Here is a 20,805-nt window from a genome sequence, read left to right on the forward strand (position 1 = left end):
CTGGATCAATGACCACAACCTTATAATACGAAAAATCCCACCCCTAAAGAGAGTTCACAGCCATTTTGTGTACATGTGATGTATGTATGGGGGCCTCTTTACACTATACCTACGCACTAGAAAGCCCACCCTTTCCAGGCTTAACCCCACACTCCGCCCTATGTAAAATGTTGTATAACCTGTGTGCCTTTTACAAGTGCAGTCAGCCACTCCTGGCCATATTCCTTGTAAGCTTTCAAATAGCCCATATCTTGTCTGTTGTTTCTGGGTTATTTTTCAGCCTCTCTGACACAGTGCCTGCCCTTTTGGGGTCTTTAGGAGACAGAGACCCCAACCTTACAAAATAAAATAAATACCCCCTTTAATATAAAGTCTGACTTTGGGACCAAAGGGCTCATGGGAGCATCTGTCTGTAGTGTCCTGACACCCAGGTCAGGGGTACAGAGAGGAGTGTGCAGTTTAGTGCAGAATAGTTCTGTGTTGGAACCAACGTCCCCAATCCTGACCATGCATCTCTCCCATGGGGATGTTTGTGATCATGTCCTAAATAGAGGATCTTAAACAGGGAGGTCCATCCTCATACAGCTAACAAATAACTTGAAAGTACTGATGTTTTGGGTTGTTTCCCCACCTGAAACTTAAAAAAAAAAATCTTTTTAGAGATAGGGCTGCTCTGTTGGCCAGGCTGGAGCATAGTGGCATGATCTTATTTCACTGCAGTCTCAATCTTCCGGGTTCAAGCAGTCCTCCCACCTTGATCTCCAAAAGTGCTGGGATTACAGGGATGCGCCACCATGCATGACTAATTTTGAAATACATTTTTATTTTTTTAGAGAAAAGGTATCACTGTGCTGTCCAGCATAGTCTTGAACTTCTGGGTGCTAGCATTCCTCCCACCTCAGCCTTCCACAGTGCTTGGATTACAGGTGTAAACCACTGTTTCCAGTTTCTGAAACTTTAACACTGAGAGGCCTTTCTACTGAGGCCCTTTCGCCTGTCACTGAGTGCTTGGTCCAAGCCCCAGTCTCAGCCATGAGCCCTGCTATGTGGGGTGGGATGGTTCTAGCAGGCACACTGGAGAAGTAGGCGGAGTACACGGTACCCATGGCCCAGGCAGTGACCTCTCCTCCAAGGGGAACCTGCCCACAGAAGCACCTTGCACCTGCTGTGTCTAGGGCACACTCCTGCAGCTCTCAGTCTCGGGTGCACTTCTGAGCACTGAGGTGCAGAGAGCCCAGACTCAGGTCTTTGCAGAGACTCCTTGGAGACCACAGGCCTGTCCGAGAGCATGCGCTTCTCATCCCCTTGTTGTGAAGGAGGCTTCGCCTGCCCTTGCTACCTCCATTTGGAGACTAGGTGTGAAGTGCTGGGAGTCCTAGGTGCAGCCAGACCCAGGACAGGGGCCACATAACAGGTGCCTGAGAGGTGCTGGTTGGAGCTCATGCATCAAACACACACACACACACACACACACACAAAGTGCCCACTGTGCATAGTCCAGGCACTTAGCATAATTCATTGAACAGAAGAGCCAGAAAATCCTTGCCTCCCTGGGCTTCCATTCATTCCTCACCAGAGGCCACACAGTGCAGGAGCTGCATTGTCCCCTGCAGATTTGAGTGCATCTTCCCCTGCTGGGCCCACTGGAAGTTTGAGAGCTGTGGGCTGAGAAGTGAGGTTGGTAGAGCCCCTGGTCCCATACCTCCTGGTGCCCTCTAGAGGCCTGAGATCAGGGTGTCCCCTGCAGCAGGGACTGGTCCATTCTCCTCGTGCAGCCCACACCTGCCATGTCTTGATGGGGCCCAGGATTGGGGGGCAGCCCATGCTTCAGTGATTCCCTGCACACCCAAGAATAGCACAGAGGGGAGCTAAGCTATAAGTAAGGGCCAGGAGCTCCCACTCGTTCTCTCCTCCCACAGGGATTTATGCAGTGCTGACTGTACAGCAAACGTGAACAGAGCAGGCACAGACTCTCCTGGTGTGGGGGGGTTCCATGGGGAGGGCCTAGGAGACAGGCAGGGGAGGGCTAAGCTTCCCTGAGATGGAGGGTGGCCAGGGAAGGACACTCTTTATCTGTACCTGCTGGGAGGCCAGGGCAGCCACAGCCCAGGTCTGGCCCATCTCTGGCACTGTTGCCCGACACCTAGGGGAGGGATTAGCCCAGTTTCCACTTAGGCCCCAGCGCAGCATGTCCCTTCCTGAGCCCCAGGCAGGGCTAGTAGTGGCCACACGGGACACGGGGACAGGGCTGGGCACAAAGACTCTGGCAGTCACGCTGGATGTGGACACCATTGGCTGTGCTGTGCTGGCCTCACCAGGGAGGCCACAATGCCACCACATAGCCTGAGCTGCCAGCGGCATGCCAACCCCACCTGATCCCCCAGGGCCCCAGGGCCCCATTGGGCCTCACTGGAGAACAGGCCAGGGCAGTGGGTGGCCATGCGTGGCCAGGACTCTTTGGACCCAGGGAGGACTACTCCCAGGGACTCCCAGGTCACTAGGTTCAGCAGGGGGCATGTCCTAGCCCCGGGAAAGGGCCTTGGACTAGAGGCTGCCCTCCTGGGCTCCCAGCAGGTACTAGGGGGCTGCAGTGGCAGCAACAGTTCTCCTTAGTCGCTGCAGCAGCTTCTCAGGCTGGGGTGAGAATGTGCCAGTGTCTACTCTCTGGAAGTCGGGGTGTGTGACCACAGAGGCCAGCACATCCACAATGCGCCCCACGTCGAACACTGCCTGCTCAAGCCCTGGCCTGGTGTCATCCTCTGCCACTCCCTCCTCCAGGATGCAGAGCCTCCTCTCTGCGATGACCTTGAGAAAGTGGTAAAACTCTTCAAAGTTGATGCCCGAGCAGGACCTCATGATGACCTGGAGCATGAGGGAGAGCGTAAGCTTCGGCCGCGGATACAGGAGACAGAGGCACTAGGAGGCTGCAGTCACCATGGAGGCCTGGAGGCCTCCCTGGGGCTGACCTCACACCTACAGTGGGCCTTACCAGCCACATGCTTCTGGACCTGCAGGAGAGCCGGCCCCTGCCCCACCCCAGTCCTGCCCTAGTTAGGCCAAACGAGCCTCCTGTTTCCCTGTCTCACCCCTCTCCCCTGCCCTTCCCCTCCTCCTGCCCCGGCCCTCTTCCCTGCCCTCTCCCCTCACCACTCCTCTCCTTCCCCCCAACCCGCCAGCCACTTCACCTGACAGTGTTGGTGCCAGTCGGGCATGGAGTCCCTCCACTGACCAACCTCCTCTTGCACAGCACGCAGCTCCTGCTGCAGGAAATGCCACATGTTGGCCAGGTTGAAGCCGTTGACCCAATTGTGGTTGATGGAGATGGTGTCATCCTGCAACGGGTGGGGAACAGGCTGGCCATGATCCCATGGTGGCGGCCCGCCCAGTGTGTGATGCTGCCTGGGCCTCCTGGGCCAGGCCCAGGCCTGGGTGAATGACATGGGGACATGCAGGGTCTCAGCCACCTGAAGCCAGGAAGGGCTGCTCAGCAGAGAGAGGGCAGTGTGGGACTACCTCAGTCCACAGCAACTTGAGGGCGAGTGCTCAGGGAAGGTCTGCACAGGGAGTGGAATAGAAGCAGGACCTCAGAGAGGTCATAGTAGAAGGTGCCAGCACTGCCCTCCTGCTGCAGGAAGGCCTCCAGTGAACAGCCAGGAAGGTGGGCATGGCCCAGCACAGCAGGTGGCCTGGGCTTCACGACTAGTCTGGGCGGTGCCTCCTTACCAGGTTGTGGACCTGGTGGTGCCACCCACTGGGCACGAACACCATCTCGCCTGCCTCCTGTGTGAGCTCCAGGGCCGGGCCAGCCAGAGTGCGCCTTGGATGCAGGCATTTGTCCATCAGCGCGGGGACGGTCACATCATAGGGCAGGTGGCCCAGGTGGTCCCGCAGGGCCTCCTCCTGCCCCGGAGGGAACAGGAGCCACTTCTTCCTCCCGCACACATTGACGGACCAGCTGAAGGAGCGAAAGATGTCGGCGTGGAACGGAGACCTGCAGGCAGTGGAGTTTGGTGGGTGCCTACAGAGCTTTGGCAGAGCTCCGTTCCCAAGGCCTCCAACCAGGAGGGCCGGCCCCAGGTGGTGAGACAGGCTGCTCTGATCTCTGTGCCCTCCTCTCTGCCTCCAGATGCCCATGGACCCCCAGGCCTCACCAGGTGCCTGTTGGCCCCGCATAGACGAAGCGGTAGTCATCCACACCCAGGGTATCCCAGAACTCATTCAGCCAGTCAGATGAGAAGTACACAGGCAGGGTGAACACGTCATCTGCTGGGGAATCCCTGCAGAGAAGATGTGAGGCTAGCAGGGCCCCTCCGACCCCAGCAGGCCCAGGCTGTGCATAGGAGACGCTGCGACGCATACGTGGGGCCGCCTGAGACAGCCCAGTCCTGGTAGAGCTGCCAAGTGACCGCAGCTCCTGGGACCAAGGTGAGTCCTACCAAAACTGCTAACCATAAGCAAATAAGGTGGCTTGGGCAGTGCCTATGACTCAGTCCACACCGCCCAGCAGCAACCCCATTCATGGACTGGGTTGTTCTGGTTCCCAAGCTATGGGTGTCCCAAGTTGTGGGTGTCCATCACTTTTTCACTCATCTAGCACACCCCACTTTGCCTAGCAGACACCAGATCACAGGCCCAGGCACAAGGGCCAGGAGTACCTAAGCCCTCCCTAGGGATCTGTCCCCACAACCCCACTGATGAGTACCTCAAGGAAGGTGCACCTCCATGCTGCTAGGTCAGAGAAACTTTGGGACCCCTAGCACAGGATTCAGGGTCAGAGATGATGATGGGCAGAGCTCCGCAGCAATACCCTGCTTGTAGTTTCCCAAAACACCATGCTGGCCCCTTGGCCTGGCTGCCTTTGTGCACCTGAAAATCTCCTATTCATTTGTAAAAACCCTGCTCAACTGTTGCCTCCCTATGCCCTCCCCTGACTGCCTGACCTCCAGCATTCTTCTGCTTTACTTTTAAGGGTTGCCAAGTGAAATACAGGACATCCAGTAAAATATCGATTTCAGATGAACAATGAACAATTTTCTAATAAAAGCATAACCTGTGCAGGCCAGGTGCATTGGCTTATGCCTATAGTCCCAGCACTTTGGGAGGGAGGATCACTAGAGGCTAGAAGTTCAAGGATGCAGTGTGTTGTGGTCACACCACTGCACTACTGCTTGGGCAACAGAGCAAGAACCTACCTTCAAAAATTAAAAAAAAAAAACCATGTCATATGCAACGTTTGGGATACACTCATACCAAAAAAAAAAAAAAAAAAAAAAACAATGAAAAATCAAACAAAAAAACCCCCACTCGCTTATCTACACCCGAAATCCATAGTGCATGATGGTGCTTGAGTCTATATGTGTATGTGTCTTCCTCTGCTGCTGGAGGGAGATCCCTGGTCAGGACAGTGGCAGAGGCACAGTTCTCTGCAGCGGTGGGGGAGCTGACCGTGGTGCTCATGCACTTGGGATTGGTCATGGGAATCACAGGGGCTTGAGCTCTGCCTCCCATTGCCTTCCTGGGCTTTAGTTTCCAGATGAGACTGGGATACAATCCTTCCCTTGTTGCCTCCATGCGAACCAAGCACCTCCTCTGGGCCAGCTGGTGGGGCCTGACTACAATGGCATGTTTAGGAGAAGGCGCTGACCATTCCCAAGAGTGACAATTCCAACCCTGCTACAGACAGCGGGTTTCTTTTAAATGGATCAAGAAAAGAAGAGCTCCTCTTCACACAGGCAGGGCCACCTGAGGGATGCCTCGGCTCCCGCAGGATTGCCAGGGTGCCCTTCACCTGCACAGGTGCCAGTCTTTGAGGTAGAGACAGCCCCGCGGAGAGGAGCAGTCGCCCTGAATGTACTCTTTCCAGTAGCTGATGTAGTCTCTGAGGGGCATATGTTCTTTGGGGTTCGAGTTGTATTCCTGGACCCCGCAGTCTGCAACGGGTACAACCACGTCTCCTGAAACGACAGGGTCAGACACAGACTTTGCAGGGTCCCCTATGCCGTCCTTCCCTAGGCTCTGGCCACACCCAAAGTGCCTACACAGCAATTTCCAGGGGGCACGCATGCCCCCCCCCCACTCCACATCTATGGTGCCCCTCCCGCCTCAGTTCGGCCATGACCTTGGGCGTCTGAGTCCGGACTCTGAGACGAATGGTTCTCCCTTGGGTTAGGCACTTGCTGTGATGGCACCAGCCCTCTCTGGGTCTAAGGCCCGTGTTCCTTCCCAGGTCCCCTATGCTGACCGTAGGTCTGCAGCAGGTAGTCGAAGTCGGGCCTGCCCGCGGGCGTGACCCAGCGGCGCCGGCAGCCCCAGGCGCGGGTGAAGGCGCTGGAGAAGACGCAGGGCCTGTTGGGCAGCAGGAAGCCGCGCACGAAGTCACCGTAGGAGAAGGTGGCAGGCTCCGCGATGAAGGCCACTCCGCCCAGGGCCCCACCACCCGCTTCGCCGTCCCCCGCGGCTCGGAAGTGGCGCTCAGCGAGGACGCGTGTTTCGCGGTCCATCCAGCCGGGCTCGGACGGGGAACGGAGCTCGAGGACACCGGGGATGTAGTGACGCGAGAGCAGAGGGAACTCGGGGACTTTAGGCACGCCTCCCACTTCCCCCGGAGCGGAAACGGCAAGGCACTCACACGGAACTTGGTTCGTGAGCGCACCGCGTTCCCACCGGACCCTAATTTCATGGGCCGCTGAGCGCACAAGCGCGCGGCTCGCCACGAGCCTCATTCTGCGCGTGCGCACGCCTGCTCGAGGACGTCTCCTGCGCAGGCGCTGAGCGTTCGCCGTGCTTCCGACCGGTTACCGGGCGGGTGCAGCGTAGGGTCAGTTCCCTGTCACGATCTCAGGCTCGCCAGCGTCGCGACCCCGCGGCCCCTCTGGTGAGCGGCGGGTTGGCCTACAGGGACCGTTCCCGGCCATGGGCACAGCCTGCTCGCTGTGGGACGCTGTTGGGAGCGTGGGGGGTGGGCGGGCGGAGACGCGACGAGGGGCTGGCAGGGGGCGGGTGTATGGGGGAGGTCATTGGGGTTTAGGGGAACGATAGAGTCTAAGGAGTACATTGGGGTCTAGGGGAACGGGGCGCTCTGGGGGAGTCACTGGAGTTTAGGGGACGGGGGAGCCTAGGGGGCGCGAGTCTAGGGGATCATTGGAGTTTAGGGAGGGGGATTCGGGGTTATTGGGGGTTAGGAGTACGAGAGGTTTATGTGGTCATTGAGTTTTGAGGGGATGGAGATTCCAGGGGAGTCCGAAATTTAGGGGTGTGGCAGAGTTTAGGGAGTCGTTGGGGTTTAGGGAGCTGATGGGGTCTCAATGGTCACTGGGGTTTAGTGGGATGTGGAGTCTAGGGAATTATTGGGGTTTAGGGAATGGGGAGTCTGTGGGGCCACTGGGGTTTAGGGAGACGGGGGTCTAGGGGATCATTGGGGGCTTGAGGAGTTGGTGGAGTCTAGGGGGTCATTGGGGTTTAAAGCGATGGAAGGGGTCGAGGGTGTCATTGGGGTTTGTACCTAGGAGGTCCTTGAGGTTAAGGGAGATGAAGGGTCTAGAAAGTCATTGAGGTTTAGGGGGATGGGAGTCCATAGGTTCACTGGAGCTTAGGAAGACAGGAGTCTAGAACGTCATTGGGGGTTAGGGGAATGGGGATCTAGGGAGTCTTTGGGAGCTTAGGGGAATGGTGGGGTCTAGGGGTTCATTGGGGGCTTGGGCGAATGGCAGGATCTAGGAAGTTGTTGGGGGTTTGGAGGAATGGCAGGTCTAGGGGGATTGGCAGGGGCTAGGGATTCATTGGGGTTTAGGGATGGGGGCCTAGGAAGTCACTGGGGATTTGGGGTGATGGCAGTGTCTAGGGGGTCATTAGGGTTTAAGAGGTTGGGAATCTAGGGAGTTACTGGGGGTGTGGGAGAATGGTGAAGTCTTGGGAGTCGTTGGGTGTTTAGGGGGATGGTAGGTATTCATTGGGAGCTTGGAATGGTGAAGTCTAGGCACTCATTGGATGTTTAGGGGGATGATGCAGTCTAGGGGTTTACTGGGGGCTTGAAGGAATGGTGAGGTCCAAGGGGTCATTGAGGTTTGGGAGGATGGTGGGATCTAGCAGGTCATTGGGGGCTTGGGGACATGGCGGAGTTTGTGGGTATTTGGGGACTTGGCAGGGGCTAGAGAGTCATTAGGGTTTAGGGGATAAGAGTCTAGGAGGTCATTGGGGATTTGGGGTGATGGCAGTGTCTAGGGCTCATTGAGGTTTGGAGAAGTGGCAGAGTCTAGGAGGTCATTAAGGTTTAGGGGTTTAGGGGTCTGGGGATCATTGAGGGTTTGGGGTGATCATGGGGTCTGGGGGTCATGGGGTTTGGGATGATTGTGGGGTCTGGGTCACTGGGGATTTGGGAGAATTGTAGGGTCTAGGGTATCTTGGGATCTTGGAGGATAGTGGAGTCTTGGGTGTCATTAGGGGTTTGGATGATGGCGGGGTTCAGAGGACAGCATGGTCTGAAGAAGAAGGTAGGCTTGAAGGGCCTGTGAAGGTAAGGGAATGAGAGGAGGGGATTCTGAGTGGGGAGATTTGCGGTGTCCTGTTTTACTGAACCTGTAACTGGGTGTGTCTATCAGGAAGGGTCACACTGCTCGAGATTGGCTGGTCGAGTCCACAGAGGAAGGGCTGACAGCAGGTGCTGCACCCAGAATACTTGTCGGGCTCACATAGCATCCTCAGTGGCGAGGGAAAGGAGTATCCCATTGGCTGTGTCTGTGGTAAAGGCCTCCGGGACCGAGTCATGAGACGACTGAAGGAGTCTGGCTCAGGCTGGGCCCATTTCCTCCAGTAACCTGGACGCCTTTGACCTTTACTCACACCTGGGAACGTCCAGCCTGCTAAGGACCTGTGGCTCACATGTCAGCGATCAGGGCATCCAGTGATTACAGGCAGGACACACCAGGAAATTGGGCCCCGGAGGCCCTATGCAGATGTGTTTTGCATGTTGGAGAAAGAGAAGTCTTGGCAACTCTAGCCTGCCCACACTAACATGGAAGGGAAGGAAACAAGCTGTGTGCACCTGGCAGGATGATGCACACAGGTGGTGTGCCAGAGACACAGCAGGGCAGTGTGTCCCAGGCCCCGCACATAAGAAGGAAGAACCATGAAACCTCTCTCCTCTCCTCCAGAGAAGCAAGGTTACCACATGTGGGGAGACTGCGTCCATTGTGAAAGTCTTTTTTGCCCATCTGGGGTCAGCAGGCCATGGCTGTGCCCTGGAAAGTCTGCAGACTGGTCTGTCTGGGTTCAGACTGAAAGGAGACCTACCCCGGGCAAGGCGGCAATCATCTTCCCTCTGTTAAGCAGTGACAGCATCTCTTTACCCTGATGAGTGTGGTGTGGTTTACCCAGAGGGAGAACAGGAAGGATGGGGGGACCCAGGAGAGCTAGAGGGCAGATCAGGGAGGGTGGGTATTGGTGTGACATGGAGTACCTCATTTGCCTCAAGCCAGGTCAGGCTGTGGTGGAAGTTGAGAGTGCCCTGAAAGGCTGCAGGTGAGAACCCAGGACCATACAGAACTGCCACCTGCATGCGTCCCTCCCCCCTTCACCACCCTCCCCTCCTCATGACCTGGCTCCTGGACTGGCATCCTGTGCAGCCCGCATGTGTACATGCTCACTGCTGTCCACTTCTTGTTTTTTAATTAACCCTGTGCTGCAGCATCCTGTCAGGTGTTGACCAGGTGCTCCTTAGTTATTAAGGGTGTTTCGTTGTCACATGGGGTGTGCAGCTCATAGGAGGAAATAGGGAGGTGGAGGCAGATGGGACTGGGAACAGGTTGTATCCTCTCAAGGTCAGGAAATATGGTTCCCAGTTTACCTTCTGGGAAAACGTGAGATTCAGCCAGGCCCACTTGGAAGCTCCCACAACCTATGGTGGAGACTTGGGTTCCTAAGAAGTGGGGTTGGGCCCCAGGTCCAGGGGTTCCCAAGATCACTGGGGCACCTGGGCCTGCCCCTCGGGGTGGAACTGTTGCTTGCTCCCAGACTGCCACCTGTGCTTTCTTCCCTGGAGGCCTCCCTGGAGCTGGTGAGCAGAGCTCATTCTTGCCTGCCCCGCCCTCCCCAGGACCTCCCTCGGGGTAGGGCCCACAGGAGCCATAAAGTCAGCCAGTGGAGCCGGGCTCTTCTGTGAGAAGTTGGTTGGCTCAGCCCATGAAGGCCTCCGTCTCACCTCCCAGGCTGGACTGGGGACCTCTGAGTGAGTGGAAAGACGGCTGCGGGGGCAGGAGGGCAGATCATGGAAAAGCTGCCACCATCTACCGGCACACACAGCTCCACTGTCCTGGTCTGCATGGAAAGTGCAAGATGTCACTTGTTGTGTCACCTTGCAAATGAGCTAAAAATAGGCTGTTTACTCGATCCTCACTCAAGACCACACATGTGATGACTGAAAGAGACCCGTTGTACAGGCTGAAGGACATGATGGGTCAGGCCCCATGACCTGGGAGTGCTGTGTGTGTGGCTTGGCCTCTGGTCGGCCCGTTGCCGTGACTGCCCTCACAGTTCTGCTGTGCACCCTCAGGATCCACACAGGCCTCAGGGCACATATGTGTGGAGGAGGTGGCGGGTGGCGGTGGGTTAGGACCATGTGAGGACTCCAGGAGTTGAGCATCCACTGCAGAGCCAGGCCGCACATGAGGGTGTGGGCATGGGCATGATCCTGTTTCCATATTGTGGGACTGTCCTGCTCGACAGAATCCATGGGGTGCCTCCTCTGTGATGGTCCCTTTCTTAGCAGGACAGCCATGAAAGCACGTGACAGGCTTACTGTAGTTGTGTGAGTGCTGCAGTTGGTGGTGTGCTCTAGAATGGGTGATGATGCCTCAGAACAGACCCAAGGAGTAGAAAGGTTGCCAGGAGCGAGGGCAGAGGGAGGCCCTGGCAGAGAGCCCACAGGTCCTGCAGAGTCCATGAGGCTGCGGTACAGAGCATGGATTTCTCTTTAAGTATTCAGGGCAGGGCTTTCGGCAGAGGCATGATACTCTTCTTTCCTTTCTTTGTCTTTTCTTTTTTTGTTTTTAAAGGAGATAGGGTCTTGCTATGTTGCCTAGTCTTGTCTTGAACTCCTGGACTTACATGATCCTCCTACTTTGGCTTCCCAAAGTGCTGGGATTACAGGCATGAACCACCTTGCCTGGCTAATTTAATTTTTTGTAGGTTACAGGGTCTTGCTATGTTGCCCAGGCTGGTCTCAAGCTTCTGACCTCATGTGATCTCCCCACCCAGGCCTTCCAAAGTGCTAGCATTGCAGGTATAAGCCACTGGGCCCAGCTAATTATTTTCATTTTTTACAGGATGAGGTCTTGCTATGCTTCTCAAGCTGGTCTCAAAACTCCTAGCCTTGAGCAGTCCCACCTCAGCCTCCCAAAGCACTGGGATTACAGGTGTGAGTCACCATGCCTGACCTCAATACATAGTTTTATCCGAGAGAAGGCTGGTGTGAAGGACCTGCACCTCCAGCATAATGGTCTCGCAGAGTCATGCGTGCCATTGTGCAACCTGTGAGCAGCTTCCTCCTCGCTGGCCAACCAGTGAGCCTGCTGCCTTCCCAGAAGACAACCCTGAACTTCCTGTGTGGCACAGTGGTTGTCTGCCCCAGGTCCCAGGTAGACACTGTTCACGTGAGGTTTGTATCACAGCTGGGGAGCCCTGAGCTCAGGAAAGCCCCTATGCTCAGGGACCTGTAGCAAACCTTCCCTAACTCTCCCCCAGAGGGGATGTCATCCTAGTTATCTGGATCCTCTCTCTGACCTTACGGAGATGCCAGCCATGGCCTGAGACTGCTGCCATGCAGGCATCCCAGAAATACTGTGTAGGACAGGAACCACGCCACAGGACATGCATAGACACATAGAGAGTTGTCCGCCACCGAGCCAGTTTGTGGACTCTCCCACATCATCCTGATGCTCTGGGCTGACTCCATCTTGTCACAGGGCACTTAGCTAGGGGTCCAGGCAGCAGGACGAAGCCCACCTGCAGTACCTGATCAACTGTGCCCCATGGTACCATAAACTGCTCCGTGGCAAACTCATCACCAAGAGGAGGGTGGAGGAAACAGGCCCTGCTCTGAGGGCCTCCGGTTACATGTGCGGGTGGCCTTGCGTTTGGAGAAGGGAAGGTAATGTGTTCAGGTCCATCTGCCCTAGAGGAAGGTAGGCTCTGCACTGGGGGAAAATGGCCGTGACCACATGGATGGGGAAACCAGCTGCCTGGTCCAGCCACGCCTCCTCCCACGTAGCACTTCTGTCCCCTGTGATGTGCACCTGGTGATGTGATGCTTGTTCACAGGTAACCAGGTCCTTGTGTGATTCTAGTCTCATTTCAGTGCAAGCTCATCATGTGTGGGTGCTTCTTGGTGTGTTGGCCAGCTGTGTGCCATGGAGTCTGGCACAGGGAGCACATGGAAGAGTGTGACTATGCAAGCCGACTCACAGATGCATGGCTGTGTCAGGGTGGCTCCCGCCTAGCCAGCAGCCAGTGCAGCAGGACTCATGAGCGTGCACTGAGAGAGATATCTGGAGGGTACCACTGGCTGTGTGTTTTCCTATTTTCATACGTGATGCCATGTGATAGTGACATGTGAGAAGAAAGTGGGGTAGATGCCCCGCCTGCTTTGCTGTGACAACCCAGGCACAGTGACCTCAGGCCTGGCTCTCAGCTCACCCGAGACATAGATACATAACTGGACCTGGCACGAGGCTCTCTTCCTTTCTTGATTCCTCTCTGCACAGTGGGAGAGCTGGATAATATGTCCCAGGAGGGCACATTCGAATCTGACATGCAAGCCTTTTCAAAGTGCACTGACATGTGTGGATGTGGAAGTGCGAGTAGGTTGCCTTCCTCACACATCACCTATAAAACGACTTTCATATGCAGTTGCCATGTCTGTGTACGTATGGTCACATGATTCTGCAGAACCTGAGGTCAGCTAGGGTTACAAGATGGGAAGTTTTGTCTGCACAGTTGTTTTTTCTATGCACTTAAATGTGTAGACATTTCAAGGCCAAGCATGGTGGTTCATCCCTGTAATCCCAGCACTTTGAGAAGCCAAGGCAAGAGAATTGCTTGAGCCTAGGAATTCAAGACCACCCTGGGCAACATAGCAAGACCCCATCTCTACAAAAAAAAAAAAAAAATTAGCTGGGCATAGTGGTGCATGCCATAGTCACAGCTGCTTGGGAGACTGAAGCAGGAGGATTGCCTGAGCCCAGAGGGGTAAGGCTTTGGTGGGCCATGATTTATGTCACTGCACTCCAGCCTGGGTGGCAGAGTGAGATCTCTGTTTAAAAAAAAAATTCAAAAGAGGAATGTGAGCAGAAACTTGAATGAGTGTGACTTGAGAGGAAGCATCCCACCCAAAAGACTGTTCCTAGGAAGAGTCAGTGAGGCCAGGGAGCAGGGTCTGGGTGGGAGTGTCCAGCAATGTCCTTCCTCAACTTACATCCAGTGGTGGACACTGATCTGAGTGGGTTGGCTCTGGTAGGGATAACGGTATAAATCTTGCCCAGGGATGGGCATTAGTCTAGGACTTAGAGTCCTGGCTCTGACTCTAGCACCTCCCGCTCTGGCCACCCTCACTTGCGTGAGGCCATGTACTTTTTCCTGTGGCTGTAGGTGCTAGGAGGGCGGCTGTATGCTGTGGTCCGTGGGTGCTCAGAGCCTAGAGCCGCGGGAATGGCTGGGACTTCAGTCCATGGGAGATGGACATACTGTCACTGTCCCTTCTCCTTCAGGGGCAGAAACAGTAGCCTGGATCTCGGCGCACACTCACCAGGAGCAAATGAGCAGGGACGTCTGCATCCACACCTGGCTGTGCTCCTACTATTTGGAGCCTGAGAGGCGATGGGTCCCTGGAAGATTGTCCTTGACATCACGGTCCCTCAGGTTCTTGACAGATGGCACTGGGGAGGCTCTGGTGAGCCTTCCCCTGTCCAGCATCATGGAGATCAGGAAGGAAGGCTTGCGCTTCATCTTCAGCTCCATCACTGTCTTGGAGACGGGCCATGTCAAGCACTGGTTCAGCTCCCTGCAGCCCAGCCGCAATGCCGTCTTCAGCATCCTCGAGCACTTCTGGCGGGAGCTACTGCTGTCACAGCCCAGGGCCGCCATGGACGCTTTGCCCAAGACTCGTGGACAGGAGCTAGTGGGACTGATGGCCAGGTCCCAGAGACGACTGGAGGACACGGCCAGGGTCCTGCACCATCAGGGCCAACAGCTTGACAGCGTCATGACAGGCCTGGATAAGATGGAATCGGACCTGGATGTGGCAGACAGGTAGGCCTGCTATATGCACTGTGCTGGGTGCACACAGTAAGATACATCTGCCTGATGGCACAGTTTACATCTGGAACTGTTTTAAGTGCTTACTGAGGATGACCTGCTCCAACCTCTGGGCAAGACCAGGTAAATGCATTGTCCTCAGTTTCATCCAGTCTGTGGTTATAGTGCCAGGTTAGTCACGTGGTGCCCTTGATGTGGCCGTTATGGAGCTTCCCACGGTGCCAGGCCGTGAGTCTTGTTCTCAAGCACCACCTGGTAGCAGTGTGCTGTGCCGGATTTTGGTCCCTGGGCACCAGCCTGTCAAGGCCATTGATCTATCCCCCTTTACCTTGGTGCTGGTAGGTCAGAAAGCCTTGGTTGACCTGGGGTCTGTCTTCTAATATGTGCTGTGCTCCAATTAAAAGCTTTTAATCTTAGAAAGTTATTTACCCAGACATTGCCATGAAAAAATAATAATAAACTCATGACTTGGCAACATAGGCAGTGTCTTTTCTCATGAGTAATCACATGTCTAAAGGCAACGTGTGTTCAACCACAGGAATGGCACCTTTGCAGAAATCTTCAGGCAGGCCCAAGGAAAGTGATAGAACTCTCATACCCACTTCCATGCCAATTTCCATAGTCAGTCCGTGCTCACTTCCATGCTCTGCAGTACCTGGAAAGTCACATTGAGCATATCTTGAGGGAAAGCAGCAGTGTCATCTTGTCATGGTGATGGATCAGTCCTGACCTCAGCACAACAGGAGAGGACTCAGACATTGTAAGGGCCTGAGAACACACTTTGTAAAATCTTCGAGGTATCAGCCATATGAGATGTCATGAAGTTTAGTAGAAATAAGCAGTCACTGCTTCATCAGGATAGGCCAAGGTCTCTGAGGTGACAAAGGGTGGAGTGAGATCTGTGTCCCTTTTGGGGATGGTCTGTCCTGAGTGAGGTGTTCCTTGTCAGTGTCTGTAACTCCTGTTTGGTGACAGGACAGGCCCTGGTCTCTGAGGTGACAGAGGGTGAGGTGATATCTTCTTTCAGCCTTTTGTGATTGTGTGTGTTGTGATGTTTCATTGTACTGTTATTGTAGAAAGTTGCTTATAGTTTTTCCATTGCATCTTAACACTGTTTTTGATAATCCCATTTTTCTGTATATCTTAGTTTCTGTGTTCATCTCACATTGTCTTTGTCATTGTATTTTATTTTTTTAAACTGGATGTTCCTATTTTCTGCTTTTTTGTACTTTTAATCTCTAGAAGTGTTTCTTATTCTCCATATGTGCTTCTGATCTGACTTGTGGTTTTCATGTTGTTTCTTTTAGGATAGCATTAACAGATTTATTTTACTTTTACAGTGTCTAGATTTTTAAGATTTCTTTTTCTGTTGGGGCCTCATTCTGTGTATTTTTTTGTCAGATGTGTTCTTGTCAGCTGTGCTTGTGGCGGAGGTGTCATCACAGGGCCCCACGTGGTCCTTAGCTTATCACTCTGCAGCCTCCCATCTCCAGGACCCCGTGGGCTGCCCCAGTCCAGTATGGGGTCTGCTCCCTTCCATGGAGCTCCTGCTATGCCTGCCTCTGGGAGCTGCGTAGTCTCTGAGGGGCAGTGTGCTCTGCCACTAGGACTTGAGCCTGTGCCACCTCCTGCCCCACCATGCGCGCAGAAAGTGCTGCTGCTGTTCGTTTCCATTGTGGTTCTGCCATATCAGTTGCCCCATCTTGCTGCTTCCCTGCAGCTGCCTTGTTTCGCATTTTTGGGTTTGCATGACTTCCTGCTTTTTGTTCTCAGATGTTGCCATCTTATCCTTGCATTCCTAGGGAAGGTGTGTGTGCCCCATGCACCATCTCTATGGCCGCCTCTGACCCTTTGTAAAGCCTGGGCCTTGCTTGTGCTTTGTTTTTGTTGTTTGTTTTTTTGAGTTGGAGTCTCACTACATGGCCCAGACTGGAGTGTAGTAGCACATTCACAGCCACCCCAAAGTGGATCTGCTGGGCTCAGGTGATCCTTCCACCTCAGCCTTCCAAATAGCCGGAACTACAGGCACATGCCACCACACCTGGTTAATTTTTTGATTTATTGTAGAGATGGGGTCTCGCCAAGTAGCCCAGGCTATTCTCTAACCCGTGGACTCAGTCAGTCCTCTCACGTTGGCCTCCACAAGTGCTGGGATTACAGGCTTGCGCCATAGCACCTGGCATGTGCTCTGTTTTTTTAAGCACACCAAGCTCAGATTTATATACTTTTTGTTTCTATTATTACTTCTCAAAAAAATCACATGCAGTGTGTTTTTTCTAAACTCTGTTGTGATTGAAGGTTGGTGAGGATACCTGGCCTGCTATGGGCAGAACCCCCGTCTGCTGATGCCCTGCTGTCCCTGAGGGCTAGAGTGGTATTGGTGCATGTGCAATTAGCACAGACTCACTGGACTGGGCGACCTCCTCCTCGATGAGGCGAGAGGACATCTGCCTGCCTGGTGGTGTCACCATGGGCCTCTCCAGGGCTGGGTTTCTGTTATGTCACTAGGGCTCTCCAGAGATGCGTGACCAGCGGATGCCTGTTCTGGCAAGGCCCATACCTATGGGGAGCCAGCAGGCTAGAGCTCAGTGAAGGTGGCACCTTGAGGCTGCCTGCGAACAGGAGCTGCCCTTGCTCGGGGAGAGTAGGCTCTGCTCTGCCCTTCAGTGGGCTAGATGAAGCCCACCTGAGCGGGAGGGGGGTTCACCTGCTTTCCCCAGTGCCTAACTTTTGTTCAACACACACCTTCACAGAAACTCCTAAAGGAATGTATGCTGAGCAACAGAGCTGGCGACCACCACTGGATATGTGGCAGGAGGTATCATAGGCACCCAGGACTGGGCCCTGAGAGGTCCACAGGAGAAGGCCTGAAGAGGGCATCATGTGGACATGGCTCTGGCACCATGGGCGGGTTGTGTCTTCTCACAGCTGCATTATGTCCTAGAGTGGGAGTGCCAGCACTTGGTGTGCTTTCCAGCTGGCCCGGGGCATCATCTTGTTCCAGGTCATGGGACGAGCACACGTGTGGTTGGAGAATGGGCCTCCCCATCTGTCCGCCCATCCACTGACCAAGCTTTGTTGCTGTGACAGTGCTGCAGTGAACACAAGTGTGGGTGTGTGTTCCCATCCCCAGGGGTGGGATTGCTGGGCATCATGCCCTTGAGAATGGGGATGGGTGCCTTGGTGTAAGGCTGTGTGCCCGTTGCCTTGTTTCTTCCTGGTCTTTCCTAAGGCATCCATGTCCTGGAGCTCTTCCCTCTGGCCAGATCGTGGTTGCGGTGTCCACGTTTTGTGTCTGAGTTTGGGTCTCTGCCATGCAGGCAGGCCTGGTGCCTTCCACAGTGTCACAAGTGTGGTTCCCAGCCCCCAGCACGCTCAGGACTCAGGACATATGGGAGGCAAAGACAGAACTACTGCAGGTTTTTCAAAAGCGACTCAAAGAAACTGAAACTTCTAGGGGTGAACAGTTATGTAGCTATATAAAGACTTTGTTTTTGTAGGTGATTATATCTTTCAGCTTTACTGAGTTGCAGTTGACAAAAACAGTGTATGTTTGAGGTGTGCAACTTGATGTTTTGATGCATGAGCACATGATGAAATAACCAGGACAGTCACACTTCCCCACATACCCATTAATGAGCATGAGTGCCACTTTCCTTTGTGTATGCATGCATATGTTGAGAGCACAAGGTCAGCACCCACCCACCCTCCTGCCCCCCCCGGGCAGATTCTGAGTCTTAATTCAGTGTTGTCAGTTGTGTTCTCACTGCTGTTCCTTGGGTCCCAGAACTGACTTATCTTGCAACTGGGTTTGGTCCTCTTGTCTGACACCTCCCTACCCCCCACCCCACCTCCGGGCACTGCCACTCTCTGCATCCATGAGTTTGATTTTTTAAGATTCCCCATGAGTGAGTTCCTGTGGCATCTGTCTTTCTGTGTCTGGGTAGTTTCAGTCAGCATCATGTTCTCCATCCATGTTGAAATGGCAGGATTTTGTTGCTTTTCGTAACTGAGTCGTATTCCATTGTGTACATATACCACGGTTCTTTGTCCTTTCATCTGACGTGGACACTTGAGTTGAATCCATGTCTTGTCCATGGCATGTCTCGTCCATGGCAAGTAGTGCTGCAGTCAATGTGGGGGTCTCTTTGATATGTTCATTCCTTCCCTCTGGATGAACACCTGGGGTGTGGGGTTATATGGTCGTCCTGTTTCTCATTGCTGGAGGAGCCTCTGTTCTGTCTTCTGCAGTGGCCAGATATATAAAGCCGTTAAGCTGTGTGTGAACCACCTGCTCTGTGTGATTGGTAGGCTTGCCTTGCAGGACCTTATTCGAGGGGTCAGTGGCTCCATCTTACTCCCTTCAGGATGAACATGAGTATGGTACCTGCTCATGATGAACCCTCGGTAGAAGAAGAATTAACAGGAAATGGAGGGGACTTAGAACTAGAACTGCCCATGAGAGAGAATCAAAGGTATTTTGCCTTGGAGAAAAGTCTGTCACAATAGTGAGACTGTTGTCTCTGGAAAGCTAGACTAGATCCTTCAGTTGCAAGGTATTGGGGAGAAAACTTGGCTTAATAATAGGAACTTTCTGACTATCCAGTTATTGAGTCCTAGCAAGTCATCATAGGCATAGTGTGTTGCTCACTTCTGGTTGGAATGTCACAGCATGACTCGTGTTGGTGCCACAGGGACATATGCCTGGAGGGCCCTGCACCCTTTTCAGTTTTGAGAGTCTTAGGATAAGTATGTTTCTTTTCCTTTTCTTTTTAATATCAGTTTCCTTTAAGATTTAATTTGCAAATAAGTCATCTTTAAGATCTAATTTGCAAATAAGAAAAATTCCTGCTGTGTAACCAGATGCCACACTGGCACATGGCCTGCTTCTTGTCTATTCTGATTTGGATGCAGCCACCCGGCCAGTGGGTCAGGCTCTTCCATGTTCTTGTCGCAGTGGCTCTGCTGGGGCTTCTGCCCCATGTGTATCTCCAGCAGACAGTTGGAATGGGGGAGTCCCATGGGCATATGCCTGTAGCATGGGGAGGCCAGTTAGGGGTTCATTCAGGGGGACCTGAGGCTGACCTCCTGTGGTGTGGGGAGAGGCTGGGTTTGTGCCTGGGGGACCTAGTGTTGACCTCCTGGCTAGAGGTCATGGGTCCCTAGAAAGGAATGACTGGGCAGGTGACTTAATTCTTACTTGGTCTGTATAAGCAGAAGAGTTTCAAGTCAAAGGCGCAAGTCTCTAATGAGATTGTAGACAGTCAAGGCCCTCAGTTCTCGGACTGGAGCCAGGTTGCAGACTTAGAACACCTTGAACAAAGGCGAGGCTGGGCTCCCTTGAGGACAGCCCACCCACAGCTGAAACAGGGACCTCTAAAAAAGGAAGTGGTTGGGGGAGGGGGAAGAAAAAAAAGGAAGTGATCATACCCTTCAGGGCCACCGGACATTGACTGAACTGACATTGACTCTAGGAGCCCTGGAAGGTCACTGTGTCTCCAGGCAGAGCAGGGACTGTGGAGGTCAGGTGACTGTGGTTCAGGCCCAACTCACAGGAGTCCAGTGGGGCTCTGGGCTCCTCCTCAGGTTGTTTTCCCCAGTTCTGAAGTAGAGAATTGGAATAGACATCCTCAGCAGCTGTTTCCCTGGCCTGTGCAGCAAGAGCCAATATGGTGCGGTAGGCTAAGCAGAAGGCCTCGGAATGGCCTTGAGCCAGGAGCATGACAAGGCAGAAGCAGTTTTACATCCCTGGAAGGCTAGCAGAGGTGAGCATACCACCAAGGACCTACCAGTGCATGGTGCTGAGTCCGCCCCGCCCTGCTTCATCTCACCTATTTGTGTGAAAAAAAGCCAGGCCTTGGCAAGGCACTGTGGATTCTCTTAAGCTTAGCCAGGTAGGACCTCCAGGGGTAGCTGGGTTCCAGTTGTGGTGTCATCACTTGAGCACACCTGGGGCCTGGGGTGCAGTTATCGGGCTGGTAGGTTCCTTGCTTTCTATCACTGTCTGCAAGGTCCATCCAAAACTGATTGCCTTCCGCTGGCACCGTTTGTTTTTTATTTGTTCTGTTGAATCTTTTTGATCTTTGTTCTTTTGTTTTTCCCCTCCTGTCTTTATTTTTCTCCCTTCTGTACTTTGTAGAAAATTTTGTGGTATAATTAGAGGTTACTTTCAAGATTGTCACCACTCACAAATTAAAGTGGAATAAGGTCAACATGCAGTTCGTATGTGGCATCGTGGCACAACAAGGGCTGTGTTGGAAGGCGACGACACAGAACATCCCCAGTACACAGAAGGTCTGGCATTTGGCTCTCTAGAATCAATAGCAGAGTTTACTGTGAGTCAAGACTGCCCAGGTCAAGGCAATGTGGTGTAAACAGAAGTGTGCATGCTTGCTATCTTTCTCCTGGTTGGCTGCATCTGTGGCAAGTGTCCTCTCCACCCTGTGCCTCAGGGTCCTCTCAGTACCCTGGAGTGCTGTGGAACTGAAATACGATATAGTG

General features: G+C 53.8%; 2 protein-coding genes across 2 annotated transcripts in view; one reads left to right on the plus strand and one right to left on the minus strand.

Annotated features, from left to right (window-relative positions):
- Positions 1-2,577: 2,577 nt before the first annotated feature.
- On the minus strand, positions 2,578-6,722 carry JMJD4 (jumonji domain containing 4). The gene is made up of 6 exons (XM_021714209.1): positions 6,242-6,722; positions 5,789-5,954; positions 4,152-4,277; positions 3,724-3,991; positions 3,186-3,332; positions 2,578-2,862 (listed from the first exon to the last, which is right to left on the minus strand). The coding sequence occupies exons 1-6, from the start codon at positions 6,720-6,722 to the stop codon at positions 2,578-2,580; spliced, it is 1,473 nt and encodes a 490-aa protein (XP_021569884.1).
- A 2,808-nt stretch (positions 6,723-9,530) lies between these two features.
- The window catches only part of SNAP47 (synaptosome associated protein 47), a 36,706-nt gene continuing 25,431 nt past the window's right edge, over positions 9,531-20,805 (plus strand). Inside the window, exons 1-2 of the mRNA XM_008061592.2 lie at positions 9,531-9,547; positions 13,795-14,298. Coding sequence (XP_008059783.1) covers positions 13,805-14,298 — 494 coding nt within the window. The 5' untranslated portion in view covers positions 9,531-9,547; positions 13,795-13,804. The remainder of the gene's footprint in view (positions 9,548-13,794; positions 14,299-20,805) is intronic.

Source organism: Carlito syrichta, unplaced genomic scaffold (genome assembly GCF_000164805.1).
Source record: "Carlito syrichta isolate Samal-C Ts95f unplaced genomic scaffold, Tarsius_syrichta-2.0.1 Scaffold305332, whole genome shotgun sequence".
NCBI lineage: Eukaryota > Metazoa > Chordata > Mammalia > Primates > Tarsiidae > Carlito > Carlito syrichta.